This window comes from Crinia signifera, chromosome 3, assembly GCF_055691185.1.
Source record: "Crinia signifera chromosome 3, ASM5569118v1, whole genome shotgun sequence".
Lineage (NCBI taxonomy): Eukaryota > Metazoa > Chordata > Amphibia > Anura > Myobatrachidae > Crinia > Crinia signifera.
In genome coordinates this window covers 236,466,648-236,487,157 of record NC_139219.1, presented here as the reverse complement: position 1 = coordinate 236,487,157, position 20,510 = coordinate 236,466,648, and the positions used below count along the sequence as shown (strand labels likewise).

The 20,510-nt window shown below is 39.7% G+C and overlaps 1 protein-coding gene across 5 annotated transcripts in view; it reads right to left on the bottom strand.

Moving 5' to 3' along the window:
- PEX5L (peroxisomal biogenesis factor 5 like) overlaps window positions 1-20,510 on the bottom strand; it is a 254,186-nt gene that overhangs the window by 65,917 nt on the left and 167,759 nt on the right. For 3 of the 5 annotated variants that reach the window (XM_083177698.1, XM_083177695.1, XM_083177696.1), the window contains one exon: window positions 14,279-14,377. The exons of the other annotated variants lie outside the window; for them this stretch is intronic. In XM_083177698.1, the coding sequence (XP_083033824.1) occupies window positions 14,279-14,377 (99 nt within the window). The remainder of the gene's footprint in view (window positions 1-14,278; window positions 14,378-20,510) is intronic. 5 annotated transcript variants of the gene reach the window in all.

Sequence of the window (20,510 nt, the reverse complement as noted above, 5' to 3'; positions counted from 1 at the left end):
CAATTTTTAACACTTTTAAAAGTGAGACTAAATAAAACACAATTTATCACATATAAAAAAATATACACATTCAAAGCACCATTAGCTATGGTTTTAGTTTTTTATCACAAAGGAATATATTTGGTAGATAATTACTAGCAGCAATCTGACTATCTGTCCAGTTTTTTGTCTGGATAAGTGTAAAGAAAAAAGATGAATTAAAGACTCTTGGCTTGGTTAGACATGCAAGGGGTTAATCATTCATTCCATTGCTGCTAGTAATTATCTACAGTACCAAATATATTCCTTTGTGATAAAAAACTAAAAGCATAGCTAATGGTGCTTTGAATGTGTATATTTTTTTATATGTGATAAATTGTGTTTTATTTAGTCTCACCGGCCGGTGCCTTCACTTTTAAAAGTGTTAAAAATTGTATTAATAAATATATATTGATTTTTAACTATCTAAAGTAGTTATAGTGTCCTCTTTGCGCCATCTACTTTCTGTCTATTGTTTTATAATTCTAAGCATACCTGCTGTTTTAAACTTCCATGTATGTCAGCATTTATAACAGTAAGTGTTTTTTACATTTATGCTCATTGTGCGCCTTTTTGGTTTTTCTCCTACATATATATTGGGTATTGTATGTATATATATATGTATGTATGTATGTATGTGTGTATATATATATATATATATATATATATAATATTTTTTTTATTATTATCTATACACATTTGGTCTATCTGTAATACTTTAACTGACCCGGCATATACTGGGTCACCTAAGTGTCCATCGCCGTGCTTTACTCCGCCCCTCTAGAAACCCCCTTCTGAAAATCCTGCTTTTGCCCCTGGCACTGGGAGGGGCTTTAGTGCATTGCAAAATTCTGTAAAAACCCAGAAATTTTTTCAGTACATCCTGCCCAATGTCTGCATAAACACATTTATCTTAATATCAAGCACCCCTTCCAATAAGGAAGGGACAGGGGAATATTAGATTATAATGAATTCATTTATGATTTAGGAACATTGTATTATTGCGTATATCGTATATTTGTTAGATAGAATATCCTGTTCTATAGGCTTCTGAAAACCAGACAAGAATGTGTCCTTAACCATAATGGCAAGATTTTATCTCGATTAAAACTCAAAAGTATGTAATGATGCTTTCCGAGAGACATGACAGATTGAAAACATGGACTGAAGGTGTTCGTATGGCAGGATATTTTTAGAACTGATGCTCACTATCTAAGTGAGACATTTAAGTTATATCTAAGTAGCAAATCGGCAATGTCAAGAAATGTGCCAGAGCAGAGGAATGTCACATGAGACAGCTGAGGGTCAGCCAATGTAAGAAACACTGCAGAAGAGAGAAACTCTTTAGTCACGTTTTTGGCAAAGAAATCCAAATGGATCAATATGTCACCATTGTCAGGCTCTGCCAGAGCACAGGAACGTTGGCGCTAAGAATAAAGGAAATGTTGCACCACTTTTCAGAAACTATAACCTCTCCAAGTTAGGCGATTTCTCAGTGGAAATGTGTGTCCAGAACTGACCAACTTAGCCAACCATTTCTTCTGCATATCTCACAATTTCACATACTATTAATATATTACACCCTGGGCATTATAATTTAGTATTACCTGAACATATTGTTTAAATTAATAATTGAAAGGTGCAGGCTGCAGGATGCCTGCATGAAGCATCCATTGGATGCTTCTGCAGTGGCTCTGATAGGGTGGAGGGCGGTCTGGGAGTCCAGCATGATAGGTGGTTACCAGGTTAGAGGTGAGGCAGGAATAAGTGGAAAAGTGTAGGGGAAAGGAGATGGACAGAAATGAAGCTGGGGATGTAGTAAGGGGAAATATAATATATAAATCAGATTAGGAAATAACAGTAAATAGAAGATACATTATGCTGATCTATGTCATATTTCAATTATATGTATTTGGTTTAGCCCACTATAGCCATTTGTGGACCCTATAGTTTCCCCAAGCCTGCAGTATGTGAGCAAGTACAGCATATGTAATAGAAGGAAAAACAAGTGAGAGGGTATAACTAATTTTATGATCAGTAGGCACACTTTAGTAGATTAATATTGCAAATTTGATGTAGTCAGCATCCCAACAGAAGGGATGACGATGGTCACAACACCGACAACAGCTGTCTGTCTGATTCCTGACTCATTCCCACAGTAAGTATTAAGGTTAGGGATATGTTGAGGTAGGTTATGCTGCAAAAAGGGAGGGATACGGTTAGGCTGCCGGTAGAGGAGGGTCAGGGTTAGGCTGCGGGTAGGGAAGGGGGTTTGGGTTAAGCAATGGGAGGGCAGTTAGGGCTATGCCATGGGAGTGTTAGGGATAGGCTGTAGGAGGGAAGGGTTAGGGTTAGGCTGCAGGAGGTTAGGGTTAGGCTGCAGGAGGGAAGGGTTAGGCTGCAGGAGGGGTGGGTTAGGGTTATGCTGCAGGAGGGGTGGGTTAGGGCTAGGCTGCAGGAGGGGAGTGTTAGGAATAGGCTGCAGGAATGGTTAGGCTATAGGTAGGAGGGGGTCAGGATATGCCACGGGTGTGTGTATGTGTGTGGTCGGGGGGGTTTAGGATTATGCTGCGGGAGGGGTGGGCAAGGGAAAGGCTGCTGTTTGGGAAGGGGGTTTGGGTTAAGCAATGGGAGGGAGGTTAAGCTAGCTAATGGAAGGGGAGGGTTTGGCTATGGGAGAAGAGGGTCAGGGTAGGCTGCAGGACAGGAGGGTTAGGCTGTATGGAAGCGGTACATCTGTCAGAACAGACTTAGGTCTACAGTCATTAGGTCGACCCCGGAAGGTCGACTGTCCCCAAGGTCGACATGGCTCAAGGTCGACATGACTTAAGGTCGACATGGACCAATGTCGACATGGTTTTAGGTTGACATTCATTAGGTCGACATGAGTTTTTCAATGTTTTTTGACCCGAATGTCGACACAGTCGACATGGACACAGTTGGAGTCGAACCGCAGCCCCGCGCATCGCTCGCTTCGCTCGCAATGCTTCGGGCACACTATTTTATTCTCCCACCACGCCCTAGTGGATGGTAGGGCATGAAATACCGCCTGTCGGCACATGTCGGCTCAAAAAAACAGTGAAAAACTCATGTCGACCTAATGACTGTTGACCTAATGACTGTCGACCTAAAACCATGTCGACCTTGAGCCATGTTGACCTTTAACCCTGTCGACCTTGGGGACAGTCGACCTTCCGGGGTCGACCTAATGACTGTCGACCTAAGTCTGGTCTGACAGATGACCGTTTCCTGGCTGTAGGAGGGGTAGGATAGGGATAGGCTGCAGGAGGGGTAGGATAGGGATAGGCTGCAGGAGAGGTAGGATAGGGATAGGCTGCAGGAGAGGTAGGATAGGGATAGGCTGCAGGAGGGGTAGGATAGGGATAGGCTACAGGAGGGGTAGGATAGGGATAGGCTGCAGGAGGGGTATGATAGGGATAGGCTGCAGGAGGGGTATGATAGGGATAGACTACAGGAGGGGTAGGATAGGGATAGGCTACAGGAGGGGTAGGATAGGGATAGGCTGCAGGAGGGGTAGGATAGGGATAGGCTACAGGAGGGGTAGGATAGGGATAGGCTGCAGGAGGGGTAGGATAGGGATAGGCTGCAGGAGGGGTAGGATAGGGATAGGCTGCAGGAGGGGTAGGATAGGGATAGACTACAGGAGGGGTGGGTTAGGCTGTGGGAGGGGTGGATTATGCCGCAGGAGGGTTCGGCTGTAAGTAGGAGAGGTCAGATTAGGCCACAGGTGGGGGGTTAGGCTGCAGGAGGGTTAGGCAGAGGGTAAGAGTAAGGATTACAGCAAGAAAAAAAATTCACAATATTACTAAGATTTTTTAAGAATTTATTCTGTTCTGATTAAATCTTTATATTTACTCATTAAATCCAGTTTTAAGTCTTAGTTTTATACATTGGCCAGTAAAAATAAGATGACAGATAATTACTTTTTAACCTCACATCCCATTTTTTGTCAGTGGTAAACAAAATATTGCATTCAAAGGTCTTGTGGAATTTAAACTATTTGCCCAACACATTCTTTGCGTCCATGGTAATATGATTGAGCAACATGATTTTGTAAGAAAATAACTCTAAGGCCTGGAAGGAGAACATTTGTGTGGGAGTAAAGGTCCGCTTTATTAAATGTTGTCACTTATCATGTAGCTTATGCTTGGAGTAAACGCCACAAGGTTTAACAGTTCATTGGACTTTTGGCAAGTGTATATTTGTCTGTAGAATTGTTAGGCTAAATATATACATACATTATAAATTGAAACACAAATGATTCTTTATGTAAAAATAATCCAAATGTAAAACAAATGTATGTGTGCAGCAAATCAAACTATTATCACATTGCACAAAAATGATAATGTAAAAAAATGTATTGGCTACTAGTTAATTAGCTCCTTGTGTTTCATGTACATATTTCTCTTTATGGAAGGGCAGAACAAAAGCAATTGTGTGTTACATACTGTATACCCCTTTCACATCGTAACTAATTACGGGGTACAAGCCGGTTTCTTGACGGTTCGACCTGGTAATTAGTGAAAGGGGTTACCGGGTCCAGCAAGCGGGTAGCAACACGGCAATAAGAACCAGTAAAAAAGCAGAGTTCTTACCGGATCATTGCCGTGTAGTGTGAACAGGTTAAATGGGTCAAGCGGCCCTTTTCCTGTTCACACTATGGAGGAGGCAGCGTTTGGAGCAGCGCCAGCTCTAAGCGCTGCCTCCTCCCCTGCCCCCAATGACACGCCAAATCCGCTGTGCCCCTGGATGACGTCAGCGAACGGGCAATAATGCCGGTTTGCTGAGGGGATGTGAACATCCCAAAATGCAGGATTGCGCCAGGACTGAACCATTTCAAAGTCCCGGTGCGACCCTGCATTTTGCGATGTGAAAGCAGTATTACAGTAACATTTCCATTTTAATGACTTTTTGCTAAAAATGGTCTATTTTTTAAAGGGGATGTACACGTATATTTGCATATTCGGAATAAAACTCTTAAATGATATGTTGCCAATTTTACATACACACCCAATGCAATGCATTCTGTAAGGCAGGGGTGTCCAAACTTTTTGTGACAAGAGCCAGATTTGGTGAAGTGTAAATGTGTGGGGGCCAACCATTCAGCCTGACATTCTTTGAATCATTAATCACATCAGAATGGTCCCCCACTCTTCCCCCATTCACTGTATGTCCCCCAGCCTGCCCCTTCATAAATAAACGTACTACTACTACTACTACTTCACTGTATTTCCCCCATTCACTGTATGTTTCCCACTCTGCACCCATTCAGAGTGGGAACATACAGCCTGCCCCCCTTCTCTTAATGCACCCAGCCTGCCTCCCTTCTCTTAATGTCCATCAGTGCCTCCATTCATTGTATGTCCCCAAGCCTGAACCTCCTTCACTGTATGACCCCCATTCACTATGTACCCCACTCTGCCCCCATTCACTGTATGTCTCCCAGCCTGACCCTCCTTCACTGTATGTTCCCCGCTCTGCCCCCTCCCTTCTCTGTATGTTTCCCAGCCCCTTGTGTGAGCCAGAGGAAGGAGAGGCAAAGCAGGCATCGCAAGGACAGGAGATGCTTGGGCTCCCGCTGCTGCCCTCCTCCGCTCTGCATGTTATGGGAGCAAGCTTCCCCCTTGCTGCCCCCTCCCCAAACACTGCTGTCACTGTGATTGTGGAGTAGGGTGATATACAATTGCAGCAGCAGGGGTAGGACGCCAAACACATCTGACTGTGGCGGCCGGCACCTCCACACCGCAGCAGACAGCAAGGTAAAGGCATGCACGCCGGGGCCCCACCTTTAGTGTCCTGTGCTGTGCTTCCCACATCTGATGCTCTGCCCGCATCCTGCTGGAGGCTGCGGGCCACTTGAAATGACAGCAGGGGCCGCAATTGGCCCCCGGGCCTGACTTTGGACATGCCTGCTGTAAGGGGACTATAATGTAATATTACCAGATCAGTAAGCATTTTGCAGCTGGTTTTGCAGGAGTCCTGGGGCGGGCTTGGCAGTGTTAAAAGGTTTTCTGCTGGTTCCTGATGCACTTCGCACTGGTGGTCCCTGGGGAACCATCCAGCACATATTACATACATGAAAGCACGTATGTATTTTTGTGCTTACCGGTCCCCCACCTGCACTCCATGGTTGGCACTGCAGCCACCGGTGATTTCAACTACAAACATACTGTAGGTAGTCAAGGTGTACAGATCTGGCTGCTCATACAACTCATTGAGGAACACTATTGCTTTATGCAGTTCTGAGGGCAAATAAATTGAAAGCCACACTAGGGGTCACCCAGTCACTTTATTTTCTGACACATATGATCAAGTGGACTTGATATGTGTGAGATTGTTATTTAAAAATGCTGTTTTATTACAATTTATAAGAAATGCCAAAATGAGAACCCAAAAATGGTATGTTAATTAAAATATTTGTACTGCATAGGAGTTCACTGATATTGATCATTCCATGAAATATAGGACACAATATTTAAAAAATATTTAATATTTATAATCTCACATAACCGCTAACTTTTAACATATTTATGCTACAGAAAGATCATAGTATTTTGTGTAATATTTGAAAATCTATTTATTTATTGCATATCAATTTCTTGTGTGTGTAAACATTGAACATTTATGAAATTAGTTGATGTGGATGTTTATTTCCATGTATTTTTGTTACCTGAAATTATAATGGCCACCATCACCTGATGAAATATGGTATATATCTTTACGGTTGAGTAATTTGTATCATAGCCATTGGACAGAAATGTCTAAATAGATTTTAAGTATAGTTTGGCTAATATTCAGGTTTTTTTGCGTATTGATCATACGTTTTGGGTCTTGTAAGTATATACTATACCATCATATTGGAAAAATATTTGCAGGTTTAAATAAATATATTGGTCCCCTCAGTTACTATGTCACGCACGTAAGCAATTCAATTTAACTGCAAAGAGTATACAATTTTTCCACTTCTATGCAATAATTATGACTTGCTACCCCATGTATATTTTTAAAATGTTGAATTTCAGCTTAATTTTTTCGTGTTGTGCATTTAAATGTGAGTTCCATGAAACGACCCTTATACTTCCACTTTGGCTTCTCTGGTCGTCTAGAATACAGATGAATGAAAACTGCAGCCTAATTGACAGCTAAACGAGCAGTACATCAAATAAGGTGGTAGAATCACCATAAAACTATTGTATACAGCATAAACAAGTGGGGCTGGTTTATATTACCATAGGTGTATTAAAAACACCTTCAATACAGGTCGAGTATCCCGTATCCGAATATCCGTTATCCGAATTATTCCGAAATACGGACATTCCAGAAAGTGAAAAAAAATTTTTTTTTTGCTAAAAACTCACTGGGGACATATGTAACAGCATCACTGGGGACATGATATGTAACTGGCACTATATATGTGCAAGACAATGATTGCTTGGCATTCAAATTCAGTGCTGAGATAGTACACACATTTTGTTTCACGTTTTGAAACCTTGTTTTTTGAACAATTAAAATATGTTTGTGTGTATTTTATGTGGTAATAAAATATATTTGTGTGTATATTATGTGTTTATACAGCATAAATGCAAGATACTTCAAAATACATCATTGAAATATTAAAATATTCCGAAATACGGAATAATCCGTTATCCAAAATTCTCCTGGTCCCGAGCATTTTGGATACGGGATACTCAACCTGTATTAATAATATCATAATATTCTTAAATAAACTGATCTATTTACTATCTGTGAGCTTAATATTAAATGCTTAAATTCACATTAACAAAACAATTTTTTGCAGTCTTTTTTTCTACATGGCATTGTTCAAAATAAATCAATAAATAAGCTACATAATTAATGTAAGCAAAACAACAAAAATGATATGGAATACTAAACTAATCGTAAGAAAAAAGTTAATTGAGCATTAAGCAATTTTTTGTTACATGAAAAGTATATCTAATAATCAATAATTAACCCTTTGCGTGACAAGTTAATTTGTCAAAATTGGTGTGAAAATTACCAAGCAAACATTTTTATATATCATAATGACCAGTGATGTTTACAGTATATAGGAAATAGAATCTTTATTTTTTTGCACATTTTTTATTTGAATTTATATAACAAATGTGAGCGAAGCTGGCATTTTTAGCGGATATTTTGCACATCTGTCACAGAGATGTTGGTACTCAAAGGGTTAATAATATAATCATGTTTTTTTCATAGTACCATCTGAAACATCAATGCTATAATAAAGTTTTGTGATTTGGTGTTACTTTAAAATAGTTTTATTTTTATTCCAATTTAAAATTAATTCTTTCAGTTCTCCACTTTTATACAATAATAGAAATGCATTAATCTTCAAGCAAGTACCTCTAAAAAATGGAGAGAGAGCACTTGTAGCTCAGAGAGCAGAACAGCCACATCTATTTCATTTGAGAAATGAAAATTAAAAATGAAATGACAATTTAGCTGAGCGGTCCTGCTGGCAGTTCATGAATGTTTTACAGAGCAGGGATACGAAACAACTTTATGAACTTGTAAAACAAATGAATTGCTTTCTATACTGTACGTTTCTGTATAGTATGAGCAGATGCCAGATGTGCATCCAAAGACTAATACCGGCACAGTGTAGAATAATACTGTAGCTCTATGGGGTGTATTCAATCTGGGATTTCGACTGTCGCAACGCCCCGACAGTTGGATTCCTAGGCCATTCTCCTCTGATCCGACAGTAACTCGACAGTCGGAATTCAATGTTCCAATGCCAAGGATTGATGAAAAGCGGACGTTAATTCAACAAACCATGGCCGTTACTGACAAAACAGATCCAAATTTTAAAAAAGTCAGATCTGACCGCCTGTAATGACAGCATTGAATAGGCGAGTGCCGCTATTTCCACCGGTGGAAATAGTGGCACAGGTTAAATACACCCTAATGTCTGCATCTTTAAGTGCTATTTTAATTTCTATTTATAATTAAGAGAATGATTAATTAATGGGGATAGCACATAGACTATGAATGTTGTATTACCACTCTGTTTAGTATAATTTCCTTTCTGAATATCTAAAAACCAGGTGCAAATTTAGCATTAGACACATTAGGCTAGGGCTTAGAAACAGGCCAAACGTGCGAGAGAGCAGAGGCTGAACTACCATTGGTGCAGGAGGTGCATTGCACAAAGGCCTTCGAGAATTAAGAGGTCCACTGCTGCCCAAACCAGCAATGAGGGTGGAGGAGGGGGCCTAAATTATATTTTTGCACCTGGGCCCACAACCACTTGTAGGTAGGTAGTAACTATTCAGACCTGGGCTTGTTTGAGAGGCCCAGGTCAGCTGCTGTGGGGGACAATATTCCCTGTATGGCCCCTGTATCCCCCTGTACAGTCGCCAATTCCCACTGTGCAGCACATGGTGCCAGTATTTTTTTCATTTATTTTGAAGGGGGATACCCTTGGATTCAGCCAGGTTCCCAAGTACCCGGGCCTGTGGTTGCTTTCGGCCTCACTGGAGGGCCTAGTTGGAGTAGCTGCTTTTACTCATACACAAATTTGAAATCTTATTTATAAATATTATATCCCACAAATTACAATGGATTACAATGAAAGGAAATTGGCTCTGCTGGTAACAGAGTGACCACCTGCATGTGCGACTAATTGGCTCATTGACATCCTGGGACAGTAATTACACAAAATTGGTTATGTGACAACCATTCTGAATGACTTTGGCCCAATAACACAAAATGTACAGAATGTGCCTGGTTTCTAATTCCCTCCTGTTTGAAAAAGCTATTACCCATTGAGTTTGTAGGCTGCACAGTAACTGAGTTTTATAAAGAAAACTTTGTTAAGATAAAGAAGACATGGCATTTTTCAGAATGCAAAATCTGCTATTCCAGGCTAAGGCCTCTGTGGCCTTTGGGGTTGATACATAGTTGATCAAAAACGACCTTTAACTGTGTTTTTGCACTGTGCATGCTTGGGAGTTGAGCGTTTACAAGTACAATTAAAGCAGAATTCTACAGAAATTAGTCATATGTCCATTGGTGGTGAATTGTTGTAATGGTGCGAAATATGTATGCGCTATATAAGAAACTTCATAAATAAATGGTGGTATTGTGGAGTTTGCAGATAGGCAAAGTTCACAGAGGGCATTTTAATGGAACTGCAGACTATGTAGAGATGTGTGTACACATAGTACTACCTGACTGTCTTCAGAGGGATCTTTTGCACCAGGTCCCTGTAACAGGCATGTGCAGTCAGGGAAGGTAGTGCCGGAGGGGGAAGAGGGGGTGCCAGGGACTAATCGGCGGTGGCCGCCGAGGCGGGCCGGATGTCGGGAGCCGCATAGGGGGGTGCGATGGTGGATGTGACAGTGCCTCTCTGTTCACAGCCACCGCCGCTCGTCACTGAACTTCAGTATCAAATGCATTCTATCTTGATCAATCTATGTGTGTTAGGCTCCAAAGAGCAATGTTGGAGCAATTAGTCAAAATAGAATGCATTTCCATACTTCATCTCTCTGTGGTCGGCAACAAGATATTCCCAGAAATAACATACTATTTATAGCTTGCAGTTGTATAGAGGCAGAACAAATGCCTATGTAAACTGTCTAAGTCTATTTCTCTACTGATACATTTAAGATGATTATGTCATACAGTCTATTTAATAACTACCTGCACTGCACACAAACTTCAAGATCCCATTATCTGCAATTAGAGCAGGCTGAGAGACACATGCTGAAGGCAGACAGTTCCTCACAGGCTGCTGACATCACATTCTGCTCAGAGTTATACATTACATTTGCTGGGAAACATGAGACTAAACATAGAAAAGTACTCGGGAACATTCAATTCAAATGTCTGACATGGATGGGTAACAAGACGTGGCTTGCAAAGCCACTTAGGAAATCTTCTGTTTAATTCGCCTCACCCCTTTCTGCTTTTAATTGTTTAATAGCCTGTTTGTGGACATATCATATGTTCTGACAACAGATAATATACAGTATATAAATGCAAAGTACAGTACATGTTTTGTATGACTTGTTTGTACAGTATTTGCATTCACTACACTTCATATATCTCATGACATACTACAGAAGATATATATTGCCATTACAATATTACTGCATTGATTGAATGTAATTTGAGTATCATAAAAGTCAGTAACGTGGTCTTGTTTTTCTTAATGGTTAAGCCAAGAATATATTCCCAACTGTACTTATAGTACTAACACCCCTTGTCTGTACCAGGTTGTATAATAAGCTTAAATGCATTGGGTGATGGTTACATTTAAGGGCATATTCAAATAGCCATGGGGCTTATTGCAGGAAGATTTGCTTGAGCTCTAATGCCCAGAGCTATTCAATTTTAATACCGTTTCCTCCTGTGGTAGACCAAGTCTATAGGCTATGGTTTGTAAGCTGAGGGGCAGGAGCCATTGATTTAACATTGACTTGTGGTGGCCGCTGCTAGAGCAACATTTGACTCTTACTGCAAATTTCTGTTCACACCTCAGGATGGTAGGAAGGGAACCCATAGTAAGCAGTCAAACAGTTGACACCATATGGTCAGCAGGTACAAAAGTTTGACAGGTGAAAGGTCAACAGTTTAGGATTGACAGGTGCAAAAGGTCAACATGACAATGGTTTGACACCTTTTGGGGTATTTCACATGTTTTCCCATTTGCTTTATTTACTATTCACACAGACTATTATTGGGAATAGAAACCACCTTGCCTGAAATGTGGTGAGCAGAGCAAGTCCATGAGGTTCTACTTTTGTACTGGTGGAGGTCACAGAACATGAAGTGTACGAGATGTGGACAAACAAATTGTTGCCTATTTTTGTGTAGACCATTATCATGTAGACCTTTTGATCCTGTCAACCTTCTGTACCTGTTGACCTTTTATCAGTCCTCTTTTTATATTTTTACCAAATACATGTCAACCATATGATGTCAACCTATTCACTAGCAATCTAGACGGTGTAGATCTATTCCACAACCAAGCTTACCACGGGCTGCAATTGAATAGTTGCAGACACTGCAACAAGTCTCCGGTAAGCCCCATGGCTAATTGACTGTGCCACTTAAATACTTCCTGGCCATTGAACTAACACATTTATGGGACTGAGACAGTAAACGTGTGGAGGATTGAGTAGAATTGGAGCCAGTGGATTGAGGATAATTGCTTAATAAAAACAAATTCTGCCTTTATCCTTATTACATTTGTGATCATCTTCCCATTGTTCAGACAAGCACAGAGATACATATTGTAGATATGGATGAACACTTTCCTCTTCTATCACTGAATTTGTTAATGTGTTTCTTGTGTGCTGCAATCTGTACACTTAGGGGGTTATTCATTTAGCTGGCACTGGAGGTATTCAATTAGCATTAAATACCCTACACACGAGTCCCCAAAGTCACAAACTAACCTAGATAATCCGGTCACGCCTTGGGAAAAGTAACAGCTCAATCAAAAATTTTTTGTGTGGTCATAATTTTTTGGCATGGGAAAAAAAAGCTATTTAAATTAAAAGCCTTTCCCCATGCCCTGGGGATTGTTGCCGGCAATTATATTAAACCCCGTGGCTAATTGCATACCCCTTGGTTTTCAAACTCATCATATCATCATTATGCACTTGCACAAGTGTTTACTTGGTGCAAAAGATTTATCTGAAACAGGAATATTTACTCTGCAGTTATACGCTAAATAGCCCGCATTTACCTTGCCATGCCCACTGTGATATTTTCCTAAATGAGAACGCCCCTTTCATTTGCAGTTTGAAATTGCACTGCATTGTACTTACTTTCATATACTAATGCAATGCCCCTGCAAAGTAAATACATCTGAAAGCGCAAATCTATCTGCCTACTGTTCTAGCATGTGCAGACACAATCTTCATCATAACTGTCAGCGAATGCACCAGCCTACTACTAGGGGCAAGAGATCTGTCAGACGCAGGCTTTCCTTCTCTGTACGCACAACTCAGAATTGCACGGAGCATTACATACACACATGACACTCCTGTCACATTCACATCAGACACTATGTGCACCTTCATTGTATTGCACATACTGTACACAGAACATATTTTTAAATTTAGAAGAATGCTCAGCCAGTTCCAAATAAAGAGATGTGGCTGTTTTGACAGGTGTGTCCCCCTGAAAAATCACCCCCATTTTGTCAGGATGCATAAAAGAAAAGGTTTTCAGACATATTTCCAGACTTGCATATTCTGTTGCACTATATGGGCAGAACGATGAAAATATTTATTTCATAACAGTAAAATACAGTATATACATGTACTTTTGGCAGTATCCTATTGCTGACGATAATTTACCGCACAGGAAAAGGTTAATATCACGATTTTAAGGCCAATGATAATTTAGGGCTATCCAATTATAACCTGATTTTACAGAGCGGTAAATTACCAGATTTTGAGCCATAACACATTGGATAAGTTCATGGACCCATGTGTTATGGAATAAACTCGCTGATAGGACTGGTTACTGGGGATTCTGCTTAAGAATAATGCCCAATAAGTATTGACTTGTTAAGGCTAAATGGACAGCCCTCGGGGGATCCATTAGCTGCGGTAATTTACCACAGTTAATTGAATACTCCCTTTATTATATTTTTATTTAAGTTATACAAATACACCTATAAATGGATTATGTTTACTGTTGTCTGTTTGCCAGCCTGGAGAGTTTGATTACATGCATAGTTACATTGCAATTTATATAGTTTAAGAAGAGCACAATGTAGGTTACAAACTAGAAATACCAATTAATTACTTTTAGGGACTAAAAATACTACGCTAAGTCTTCTCACTACTACACTTTGAACATTTGGAACATTAGGTCACACAGCTACCACAAAATGTAATTTAAAAAAGGGGGTCCATATATACAATGATACATACACACAAATATAGAAATACTGTATCATCATCATACAGCAATGACATTGAATAATCACACATAGAAATGAAATAAAGCACTGAACTCCAAAACTGACACATGCATAGTTTGGTTCATTCAATTGATTTAAATGTCACTATTGGATATGACATTACGAATGTTCAAATGCTAACGGATAACACACAGAGACATCAATAAAAAATAAAGACAAATATAAATGCAATGTAATATTGCTGTAAACACAATGGTATATTTGTATTTTAATTTTCTTTTAAAGAGCCAGTAGCATGTGTCAGTTTCTCGATATCCTGGTACAGCCCACCTGTGATGTGAGGAGGGGCTTTTCCTCTGCAGACGACTGCCTCGGTATCTCCTTCATCACCATAGCAACAGCCTTATCTGCAGCCCTAGAGCTTTTCCCCTACAATGGTGAAATCAACAATGACTTGTGTCAGGAAAACGTGATCTTGTCAGAAAACTCCAAAAGACAATCCCACTACGCCCCAGTTTTAACCAAAGTGACCTAATGGCAGTGGTATTGTTAATGGTGTAAATTGCATAGGTTAGGATTACTTTTCCACACTTGTTTTTCCACAAGACATAAAAATATCGGATGTTATTCAGCTTTGAGAGGTTCTACATTTGGTTTATGGTTATTTGGTACAAGAGATTCAGTTGAAATAATAATAATATTAAAAATATCTTTATTTATATAGTGCTTTATCTCCAATAGGTCAAGGCGCTATAGAGTAGTGGCCTTAATATAGCACAATACAGTAGCTTAATGTCTCTTAAATTGGTGAAAATTACAATTGAGCAATCTTGGACATTCTCAACATGCTATGTATGACAAGGTTTTCAATACTTTTTAAAATCTAGTTTATTAGAAATATCAATATTCTCTAGAACAACTGGCCAGAATGGATAAGCTGGTGTAGATGAGGTAACGTCATGAGGCAAAGTAGAATTAAGGCCCATATAAAGTTATGTCAGATACATGCGTTTTTAATAGAGTAAAAGCATATTAGTGAGTATACAGTATGTGCTTTCTGTTCCTTTTACTTGCTTTCTACCCAGTGAAGACATCAGTCCTGATCCAGAGTTGTATATGATTTAATGCAGGGGTGTATTAGGACATAAGGGGAACTATGTGCAGTCTCCATCCTGGCACCCTTCTCATTACCTGGCAGTACAGGTGTCCAGGGTATGGTGTGGTGGACATTTTCCAATAGATTTTCTTACTGCAATTCGCAATGTACAGTGTAAGCCCCTTGATTCAAGGGCCTGTGTGCATCGCACAGCTTGCACCCATTATATATATATGCCACTGGCTTGATGCATATGTGACCGCATTGTTTGTTTGGGATTAAAGATTATCCTCCTGTATTCAGAATCACACCTTGAAAAAGCTGTGAGTGAACACAGCGAAACGCGTTGGTATTGCTGGACCTGACACTGGAGAAATAACATCTATCACCAGTTGGAGAGGAAGTTGACCACCTGCTCACTTTGGATCTTATCCTCAATTTATCATCAGAGTTACTACACCGTTTCCAACTACCTGACCTATTGGACTTCCACATCATAGGTCCCCCCGGGCTGGCTACAAAACATCATTTGCCAACGGGTCTGGAACCAGGAGACCATTAGGACATTCAGGATACCATCTAATGGACTTACTCTGCAATTGGACGCCAGAATCTATCCACGCAGGTTATATCAATCCCCCATTGGTGACTATTGATTACTCCACAGGTCGCCCCAATCCTAACAGGTCCCCCTTATTTTAAACAATTGTGTTGTTTAATGTATTTTATCATGTTATTAAATTGTTATCCTTTTTAATTTGATGCATTCACTCCTTATTGTGTTTTAGCGCTGCTCCATCTTTGTTTTTTACTTGTTTATTATTGGGGAACTGACCGCCCCCGGGAGCAGCTGCTTCTTAGAAAACGACCCATATAAAGGCGCTCTTACAATTAACCCAGGTTAATTATTGTACTGTATTCAGAATTGTCTGCAAGTATACAACCCCACCACCCCTACTGTACATCCACGTATCAAAGTAGCCATCATGACTATTATTTATTAGAGTGGAATTGTACTAGTCCTATCCTTGGTGCAAGATATCTTCTTGAAATTAGATGGATCTCTCCAAAAGCACAGCTCTGAATACAGTAGGTTGTAATTGCATCTATGTGTCCACAGCAGGCACACGTCATACTTATCCTACCTGTCAATGCCCCTTTGCTGTCAAGTTACACACACCAAGCCCAAAGTGGAGATGCTTAAGACCCTGGGATGGATTTAGTAAAACAAACAAGATGTTGCCATTGGCATTGCAACCAATCAGATAATAGCTATAATTTTTCTATTGTAATCTATAACATTATAGACAGAATCTGTTTGCTATTGGCAATATCACTTTTTGTTTTAGATGCTTTAGTCTAAGCCCCCTCAGTCTCCCACAGATGCTTAAAGTGTTATACTACTGTATATATAGGCTCGGACTGAGGTGCTAAAACAGGAGATCCTTCCTCAGAGCAGACTTGGTGCAACTCTGAAGCAGGTATTCTGGCTCCTTGGAGTATCTTCCACTGGCCACCATTTTCACAAGTGCAAGCCTCCTGTATCCCACCAAATGCCAGTTATGATCATGTGACACCAGCTGGTAAGGGCTGTTGGTTTTGAATTGTAGTCCCATACATACTTGCTGACCTGAGAGCAGCCGATACAGTTAACCATATCGGTGGCCGGATGATACTGGCCTCAGTGACATCATCGGGACCCACTGATCATGCAGGTCTTTTGGTTATATAGCCAAATTGACCTGCATGTTCAGTAGACATCAGTCATCAATAACGATGCGGGGGAGCGTGCATCGTTAACGATATTAAGTGTACACAGTTTCTGAATGATATCTTTCACTATATCCTCTAGTATTGTGTATGAGGCTTAAAACAGAATAAGTGAAACTAAGAGCAGAACGTCAGTGAAACACATGATGTGGATTAGGAACAGAAGACCAGAGACTTTGAGTCTGAAGGTCAGAAGCTGTGATCTACCAGGTACGCATATGAGATGTTAAACTAGATCGATATTTGTTGGACTGCTTTTATCACCAGGGAGATTCTAAACCTAGATAGCTTCTTAGAAACACAGAAGCCCCAGCCAATCCCTTCCGTTCAATAAATGATTGCTGTGCCAGGTGATTTCCTAGCCAAAGTGCCTCATTCAAAAATCTTCATGCAATAGTATAAGTAGTGCATTCTGAATAAGACCGACAGGAACGGGACGTTGTCCTTCATTTGTTCTACATGACAGGTTTTTGATGAAATTTACAATCAAATGTTACTTTTTATTTTATTTCCTTCTTATATTGTTTGCATGAGTACAGTTATGAGTGCTGGAGTATATGTCCTGTACTACACATGCCGGCCAGCATAAATAAATCTCTCACAAATTGTAGCTAGAGTGTGTTGTACTATATTCCTTTATTCATACAGATTGGATTTAAAAGTGGGAATAATAAAACACAATGGTAAGACGGGGGTACAGGGCAGTAACTGGGTAGGAAGTTTTGGGAGTGAATCAATTCTACATCTGAAGTTTTTGAAAGTTTAATATATCTGTTGTGCTTTAATTCACATGAAGCCTAAGTTATTTCTGAGCTTAAATGAACTGTTATAATTACACAAACTACCCTGTCCATCTTCCCTATCAGGATGTGCATGCAGACACTGTTGTGCAGGAATACAGCTTTTCAATTAAACATCACTCGGGAATAGAGAACGGAATGGAAGTAGTGCAGAGACACTGCATAGGTCAGAGCGACTAGATTGCAATCTCTTCAGTTATATACAACCTTTTCTTACTGGTGGATTCAGCAAGTAAACCTATAATACTTTATATATCTATTAATTTATTTTCTTTCTTTATTTATTCATTTTTTTAACTGTTGCTGCATTGGGATGTCATATATTGTTCCAGATAAAGGCATAACGAAGATGCTACATTACACTTTCCTACTCGCCAGTTAGTTGTTAGTGTACACACATTTTTGTCTTTTGTTTTGTCTTGAAATTTGGGCAATTCAAAATATAACCAAGTCACCATATCACTGTCATTAGTTCATGCCATAACCCTTCTAAAGTATGATTTCTAAGCATTTCATACATAAATAGAGATGTGCAGGTTCTGATTTACTCTGGTTATAAAGCAGGATCTTATTGGCTATCCCAAATCACATGTCAGTTGTTGACAGTTGATAGCCAATAGGATCTTATTGGCTATCCCAAATCACATGTCAGTTGTTGACAGTTGATAGCCAATAGGATCCTGCTTTGAAATCAGAGTAAATCAGAGCCTCCACATCACTATACATAAATACAGTATATTTCAATTGTACATATGGGGAGAAACAGCAAAGCATTTACCATTGTCATTGATAAATCTAATGCGTTCTTTGTCAGAAACACTGGTTTTGCAATGAAGAGAGTGATTTAAGTGTAATACAAAGTATTTGTTTCAGTTGCCATACAGAGGAGGAACAGTGGCACCGATTCATTGCATTATATCAGCAGGTTCTAGTTTAACTATAATGTTATAAGCTTGTTTCCGTTCTTCTACTAGAGTAAGAAGACATTAGATTTTCCAAGGAAAGTTCCCCATGGATATCTCCATCGATTGTCTGTATGATGAAGAGCACTTCATTACACCTGCACATGACATACTTATTCAGTGATTCATGCTTTTGCTTAATTGTGCGCAGGATCTCCAAGTGTAGCTGCAATACAACGTGTATATGGAAACATATTACATCCTTTCTAGGCCAGTGTAAGCTTACAACATGCTAGAAATACAGGTACAGAATATTCCCATGCCATTTTACACACAAGGTTGCAGCGAGTTAAAGCAGCATTTCCAGATGACATTTTTATTTTAGGTACTTAGCTATTAAACAATTAAGGATTATAGTTAATCGCTTTCTCTTCAGAAAGTCACAAGAAGAGCCACAGTGATCACACATTGCTGGCTTCGTGACTTTGTTGTGATATTCTACAAGACTGAGGAGATTCTTTTTAATCTGCAACATAAAAGCGCATTCATTGGCTATCTATCGGTCATGTGACAGCTGAGACATCTTTATGTGTTGTTTACTCAGGCAGATGGTCTTACTAACTTTACAAAAATACAGGATACTCATGCCAAGCCAACAAGAAATTTATGGGAATCTGATGTACAGAATATATACAAAATAATAGGGGAAGTGAGTACAATGTTGTTACAATTACTTGTATGTTTGTAACTTTGCCAATAGTAAATGTGATTTCTACGGCTGGACAAAAGCTACTTGAGCACCCAGGTGCTGTTAAGCTGTTTGCTTGTCACAAGCACAGTCTGTGAATGTCATGCAGATGGGAGCTTGGGAAAAACACGTAAGTAAAAGGTGGACTGTCAAGTAAGCAAAACCTACAGAAAGCCCAGCAACTCTTTGCTTTTCTCAAGCATCTCATGAATCTGAATGTCAATGCATATGTGTTAATGTAGTGGCAAATTAATGAAGAAGGAGGGCAGGCCTGGATTATTTATCCCATCGGCCTGGGGAAGACTACCGTTCTCCTTTCACTTCATTTTTTCTTAGTATTTTGTGTGTTGAGGGTTTATAATTTGCATAGTATAAACATTAAACCATGGGCCAAATTAGGGCTCAATAATTATAAAACATGAATACAAGTAGTAGACAGAACTTTACTGCCGTGAGTAGTTAATTGTTAAAAACAGTGTGTATTTACTGTATTTACTATAATAACCAGCAGATATAATAATGTGATATTTGCAGCTAATTATTTAATTGGTCCAACATCAGTGACTTATGTATTACGAATTAAAATGCTGGAGCACAGTTTACAAATAACAAGCATAATGATGGTTGACTGTCCTTTAATGATCAAGTCACATCGTCTACATTGGTGATTGTGTTAATTCAAATGCTGCATTAAAACCTGCAACACAGTGGTAAATATAGCTGACATTAAATTAAAGCATCTGAAACATACCTGTCATCTTCACACAGTAAAGGCGCCATTTATGAACCACTAAACCCTAACAACACATTCTATCAATATTATGGAGATTCGCCTCCTTTATGTTACTAGTGCCTACAGTATGGCCCTTATTCAGATCTGATCGCAGTACAAATTTGTTCTCAAAATGGGAAAAACCATGTGCACTGCAGGTGGGGCAGATGTAACGTGCAGAGAGAGTTAAATTTGGGTGGGGTGTGTTGAAACTGAAATCTAAATTGCAGTGTAAAAATAATGCAGCCAGTATTTACCCTGTACAGCAAAAAAATAACTCACACAAATCTAACTCTCTTTGCACATGTTACATCTGCCCCAATGGCAGTGCACATGGTTTTGCCCATTTTGAGAAAAACATTGTAAATAAGGGCCTATGGGCCTTATTCTAGTTCACTCTTTCTGACAAAATCCTTCTTAGATGGACAAAACCATGTGTACTACAGGGGGGGGGGGGATGTAAAATGTGCAGAG